This window comes from Acanthochromis polyacanthus, chromosome 3 (genome assembly GCF_021347895.1).
Source record: "Acanthochromis polyacanthus isolate Apoly-LR-REF ecotype Palm Island chromosome 3, KAUST_Apoly_ChrSc, whole genome shotgun sequence".
NCBI classification, from domain to species: Eukaryota; Metazoa; Chordata; class Actinopteri; family Pomacentridae; genus Acanthochromis; species Acanthochromis polyacanthus.
Genome location: NC_067115.1, coordinates 34,565,029 through 34,571,481, shown reverse-complemented (window position 1 = coordinate 34,571,481; position 6,453 = coordinate 34,565,029). Strand labels below are relative to the sequence as shown.

Below are 6,453 nucleotides of genomic sequence, written 5' to 3'. Positions count from 1 at the left end.
AAAAAATAATGACGTCCCAAAAAACGCACGTAAAAAACGTGTAAGGACCTTAAAGGTGGTGAGTGGAGGCAAAGTTACAAGTTTGAGGGTGTTTTGGAAGGAGTTCCAGTCATTAGCTGCTGCAAAGCTAAATGAGTTACGGCCAAAATAGTAGAAGTATTGGGAATGATGAGCTTGATGACAGGGCCACCTCCTCCCCCCGTCCAGCCTGACCCCCAACTCCCTTGTGTCCTGTCCCTCTCCCTCTCCCTCTCTCTATCGCTCCCTCTTCTCCTCTCTCTCTCTCTCCTCCGCTGCGCCAGGTGGAGTCAGCCTCACAGCTGGCTCCACTCTGGCAATCAGTCTCTCCACAGTGCCCGGGCAGCTGCGACTTATTCATCTGATTACACCACCAGCAATAAAAGACTGGCTCCCGCATCCAATCCTTGCCAGACTGTAAACTCGACTGCATTGTCAGTTTCTCTCTCGCCCCCCAAACCTTGTGTAGCGTTGGAAGTCGACACTAACGTTTATCTGTACTCTCTTATCCAGAGTAACCCCGCTGCCCAGACCCCTCTCCCTCCTCGCCTCCCCTCTCGTGTTCCCCTTCGGACTCCCTCCTGGTTTACTCTCTTGGACCCTCGGACCTTCGGACCCCCAGACCCTCCTGCCGTGTACCCGGACCTCTGGACCTCCCTGCCGCCTTCCCGGACCCCCGGACCTCTGGACCTTCCTGCCGCCTTGCCTGACCCCCAGACCCTCCTGCCACACTCCCGACCTCTAGACCTTCCTAGACCTTCCTGCCGCCTTCCTGGACCTGGACCCCCGGATCTCCCCAACCGGACTCCCGGACCTTCCTGCCTGGACCCCTGGACCTCCCCGACCGGACCCCCGGACCTTCCTGTCTCCTGACCTGGACTCCCGGACCTTCCTGCCTGGACCCCCGGACCTTCTGGCTGCCTTCTCGGACTCTGGATCTGCCTACTATATTCCCGGATCCCCGGACCCCCCCCCGTCGCCTCGCCGAGATCCCGCATCTGGCTGTCTCCTCTGACGCCCCGACCCGCAGACCGCTTCTCCTACCGCCTCGCCGCCTTGGACCTGCCGCGCCTGGCTCCCGTCTCTGGCGCCTTCGTCTTCACCCCCCTGGACACCTCCTTATTGATCCTGAAAAACCGGTCTGCAAAAAATGCCGTCAGTGAAGCACAGGGAAGGGGAGCAACACGTCCAACTTGGCGAAACATTTAAAAGACAAGCATCCAGACTTGTACACAGAATTCAAGGTGAGTGCATTTGAATTCACGTGTTATCATTGTTGCTCATATCTAATTACGTTACAATGATTAGATGAGCCCAGCCCATAGTAAATGAGCTGCATGGCAAAGTAACAAGCATGTCCAGCCTTGTTTGTCCCGCATAATAGTTTTGTGACGTTTAGGGCTGAAAAGATTCCTCGGATAATCCGAATAATTCGATTACAAAATATCCTCGGGGCAAATTGTGTGCCTTGAAGCCTCGTTTAATATATAAATATATCTAAAATATATATCTGAACTACTATACAGCTCACGGTGTTTGACACGGACGGTCATTTCTGTGGCACAACACGCCTGCTACCTCCGCTGCTGCGCGGCTTGTAAAATCACGAAGGAAGAGAAAAGAGAAGGACAGAACGGAGAGAGTCCACAGAAGAAATGGCAGAGAGAGTGTCCCAAGTGTGTGGTCACTACAAGAAGGGACGAAATGAAAACACAGTACAGTGTGTCTGATGTCAAGTTAGCTTAGCACATAGCGTAGCATGATAGCACGTCGTCAATGCTAAAAACATCCGGTCTGTACAGTGCAGAGACAACAGGATGACACTGACGATACATCAACAGAAGCAGCTAATGTGATCAATAACTGAGATATGAGCTAGTAAATAACCTACTTTGATTATGGCTCCGTGTAAAGGCTGGTTCAGAACGTAAATCAATGCGGAGGCTACTTGCCCAGAATCATGTGTATTTTGTTCACATACTTTTTACATCCAATAACTTTACATTTAATTTGATTGCAGAGAGTAGAACAGGAAACACTGACAGTGAGTAGAGGAAGCAGGTGTAGGGAATGCTTTCATATGTTATAGAAATGTACATTAGCTAGTTAAATTATCTTAGTATCCAAGTATGATATTATTTGGTCCTAGTAATAAAGTAAGCAAAATAAGATCGTCAATGTGGTACAGTAGTAAAGGCAATAGGCACTGTCATACAAAAAGGTTTTTAAAAAGTGTGTGTGTGTGTGTGTGTGTGTGTGTGTGTGTGTGTGTGTGTGTGTGTGTGTGTGTGTGTGTTAGTATTGCCTCTGCTGTTCTCATACAGTCATTAAGCTATACCTAAATCTCAATCTTCTTTTCACAGTATAAGCCAGAGGAGGACAGTGATATGGACAGGCCGGGGCAAAGCCAACATCAGTATACACAACCAACAATAATGGACGCTTTCCTGGCACACAAAAAATATGACCATGACTCACGTGAAGCAAGGACATTGGATAGGGCAGTTACTGAATTCATATGAATGGATCAAGTTCCTGTCTACACTGTAGAAAAGTGTGGATTCCAGAAAATGCTTGAAAAGTTCAACCCTAGATACGAGCTACCAAGTAGAAATTATTTCATGTACACAGAAATACCCAAACTCTACAGTGAAACTAGAGAACTTATCACCCAGCATTTTAGAGAGAAGCCATTTTATGCCTGCACAACCGACCTGTGGACAAGCAGGGCTGCGGACACCTTCATGTCTATCACTCTTCAGTACATAACTAAAACATGGGAGATGCATTCCTGGTGTTTAGGCTGCAGTGGCCTGAATTCAGACCACGATGCTGAGAGTTTGAGAGAGGCCTTTGAAGAGAAGGTTACGTCTGAATGGAGGATGGACCTTTAAAAAATGGCAGGCATCACAACAGACAGTGCCTCCAACAACAAGAGAGCCTTTAAAAATGATGAGTATACCTGGTTCCCATGTTTTGGCCACATTCTGCACAATGCAGTCAACCAAGCCATTGGTATTGATAGGGTATCAGGAGCACTGTCACGGCTTCGTAAAACTATATCTGCATTCACCAGATCACCAAAGCTTACACGTCAATTTGACAAAAAACAGTCAGAAATCAATGATCTCCCGGGCCATAAACTCATACATGATGCAGCTACGAAGTGGAGTTCTACATATGACATGGTGGAAAGGTTCTTGGAGCAGCAGCAAGCTGTGTGTGCAGTGCTGATAGAGGACAGAAAAAAATGGCATCTGATGCCCAAAGAGGCTGACATTACAACTTTAGAGATTGTGAAAAATTTCCTTGAACCGCTGAGCCCCTTTACTGATGCACTCAGTGGTGAGAAGAACACAACTCTCTCCTCTGTCTTACCAGTGATGTGGAAGATATCCACCTACCTCAGTGATGAACAGGATGACTCTGCACTTGCTGGTCAGATGAAGCGCGCAATCAGAGACTATCTAGATGAACATTATCAGGACAAAAAGTTACAACTGCTTTTAAACACTGCCACCTACCTTGACCCTCGGTTTAAAGACAGCTTTGTTTCACTTGAAGATGATGTCAAACAAAATCTTCTGGATCAAGTCAGGGAAGTCAGGGAATCTGCTGCAGCAGATGTGGCACTGCCAGGAGGCCCAGGACAAGCAGAGCCCTCAGCAAGCCAAGCCAGGCCATCAAAAAAGACCAAGACTGATTTGAAACATCTGCTTTCGAATATACAAGGGCAAAAGAATGGCAGTGATGCCAGTGCCACTCAGGAAGTGCTCTTCCTGACCCCGAGTGAAAAGTTAAATGGTGAGTTTCTGATATACAGCAGAATGCCAGAACTTGATGCGGACTCTGAGCAGGACCCACTACTGGTGGAAAACCCTTGAAAACACACTCCCTCAGCTCTCTGATTTTGCGAGGGAGTATTTGTGTATTGCAGCCACAAGCTGTGCTTCTGAGAGAGTATCAGCACCTCAGGGATTATTGTCACTCCAAAGCGATCAAGACTGACCCAAGAAAACATTGACATGTTGGTGTTCCTTGCCAAAAATCTTCAATTGGTAAAGACAAAGTTCAATAAGCCATGAGAAGTGATGCCATTCTTATAGGAATCAGGCATCTCCATAAATGGAAGTAGCAGCAGCACATAATCCTTTGGATTTTTTTGTAAGTAAGCAGTAAGCTGCAGTGTTTTTGAAATAGTTGAATACTACATGACACTTGATGCCTAAGTAAGCACAGTACACCACAGTATTTTTTATACTTGAAGGTTACATGCAGAGTATTTTGTTGTTTTTTATTACTTGAAGACTACATGCACAATATCTTGTTATTGTTAATTATTGAATGCTACATGCAGAGTATTTTATGTTATTGCTTATTACTTGAAAGCTACATGCACAGTATTTTGTTATTGTTTATTACTTGAGGGCTACATGCACATTTTATTTTACCCTTTAATACTTGAAGAGTACATGCCACTGGTAAAGCACAGAATTTTTTATTTTTACACTTGAAGGCAACATGGCATGTTATTATGTTTAATAGTTGAAGGATACATATACAGTTTTATTTTAACGACTAGATAACTGGGTCAGCATATCTCCAAAACATCAGGGGTTGTGGCCTAAGAGCTACTGTAGCACAACTTGCTGAAATTCTTAATGCCTGACATGATAGAAAGATGTCAGTGCATCACAACCGGCTGCATGTGGAGCTGTGGAGCCTCAGAGTGTCCATGTTGATCCCTGAACATAGCTGAAAGCACCTCAAAGGGGGTATGTGCACAGCACAACTGGACTGTGAATGGAAGAAGGTGGCCTGGTATAAAGTCAGGATGTGTTGTTTATCTGGGAAAGACATGACAGCAGTAGACATTATGGGAAGAAGGTATGCTGACAGAAGTAACGTGATGCTCTGCAATGTTCTGCTGGCAAACTCTGGGTTTTGACATTAATGTGGATGCCTAGAGGACATTGCTAGCTGTCGCTATCACAGGAGAGCTAGTAACAAAATCAAAGACTAATGCCATCCCGGACACCGCATGTTTGACCTATTGCCCTGTGGTAGGTGCTACAGGTCACTCAAGACACGCACAAACATGTGGTGTCCGGGCCTCTTTCTGAAAGCTGTCACCACACTGAACAATCACAGAACACATACCACGACTGATCCCCAAAATATATGTGCAACGAACCTCATTAATGTGAAATATCTGAAATATCGAACTTTTGTCAATGTGCAATATCCGTGGGGGGAAAACTTTTCATAAAGTGTGTATATATATATATATACACACACAATTTATGAAAAGTTTATATATATATATATATATTTACATTACCACTCAAAAGTAAAGTTTGAACACACCACCTCATTTAATAGCTTTTTGAAATTTTTTCATACATTGTAGATTAAAACTGTAGACATAAAAACATACATTTTTTTTTAGAAATGTGGCATTTGTTTATTGGTTACTGATGATCAGAAATCATGGCGCCATAAAATGTGGCACTTTAATATAGATGAATTCTACCCACAAACAAAATGACCTCGCGCTGAGCACAGGCGTGTGTTTTGCATGTGTAAGTTATGTACGGGTACTGAATAAATATGTAGCGGGCGGAGGGAATTGATGGGACTTGGAAACAGCCCCAAAATTTAATCAATTGTTCCTTGTATCATAAGTCCCCATAAGTCCGCAACAGTGGATTTGTATTAGGATCCCAATCATGTGATTGTCAGCAGGCAGCTGATGAAACATTCACTTGTCATAGCTACAGTGAAGCCATGCCGCTATCTTGCAATGATAGAGAAATCCACCAATGTTTAATGAGGTGGTCCTTGTGTCATTTCTGAACTTCCCTGAAAGTTTCATCCAAATCCATTTTTGAGTAATGTTGAACACAGACGGAACAACAGACGGAATGACAAACATACACTGATCATCACGTAACTCAGCAGCGTTTCTTGGCGGAGCAATAAAAGAATGTATAGTATACAATGTAGAAAATAATACAAATAAATTAAAATCAGTGAATGAGAAAGTGTATCCAAGATTTTGAATCTGGTCTTTGTTCTGTTTTTGTACTTAGTGTTTACATGCACCAAATGCAGAAACAATAAAGGCCTTCTCATTCTGTGAATCTGACCTTTAACACACACCTAAACATTAAGACCGTGTACACTACATACTGCCAACAGTACTGTGATGGCAGTAACCTCTTTTAGTAGAAGAATGTCTCGTGCCACACCACAAAAACTGATCAGAAGTTGTTTCAGGAAGATGATAAAGAGGTCAAAAGGTCAACTTGACCTCCAAATTCCTCAATCTGCCGTGGGATGTACCAGAAAAACAAGTAAAATCCACAGAAGTCCCACCTCACATCTTCGTGGACATAAAGGATCTGCTGCTGACATCTCGGTTCCCGATATCAC

General features: G+C 44.2%; 1 protein-coding gene across 1 annotated transcript; it reads left to right on the top strand.

The window, feature by feature from the left end:
* Positions 1 to 546: 546 nt before the first annotated feature.
* Positions 547 to 5,259, top strand: LOC127533243 (zinc finger BED domain-containing protein 4-like). Its single transcript, XM_051945827.1, has 2 exons — positions 547 to 1,262; positions 2,382 to 5,259. The coding sequence occupies exon 2, from the start codon at positions 2,916 to 2,918 to the stop codon at positions 3,900 to 3,902; it is 987 nt and encodes a 328-aa protein (XP_051801787.1). The 5' UTR covers positions 547 to 1,262; positions 2,382 to 2,915; the 3' UTR covers positions 3,903 to 5,259.
* Positions 5,260 to 6,453: the final 1,194 nt, after the last annotated feature.

Coding starts and splice junctions, on each gene's coding strand:
- LOC127533243 (XM_051945827.1), top strand. CDS start 2,916: ATGGCAGGCATCACAACAGACAGTGCCTCCAACAACAAGAGAGCCTTT.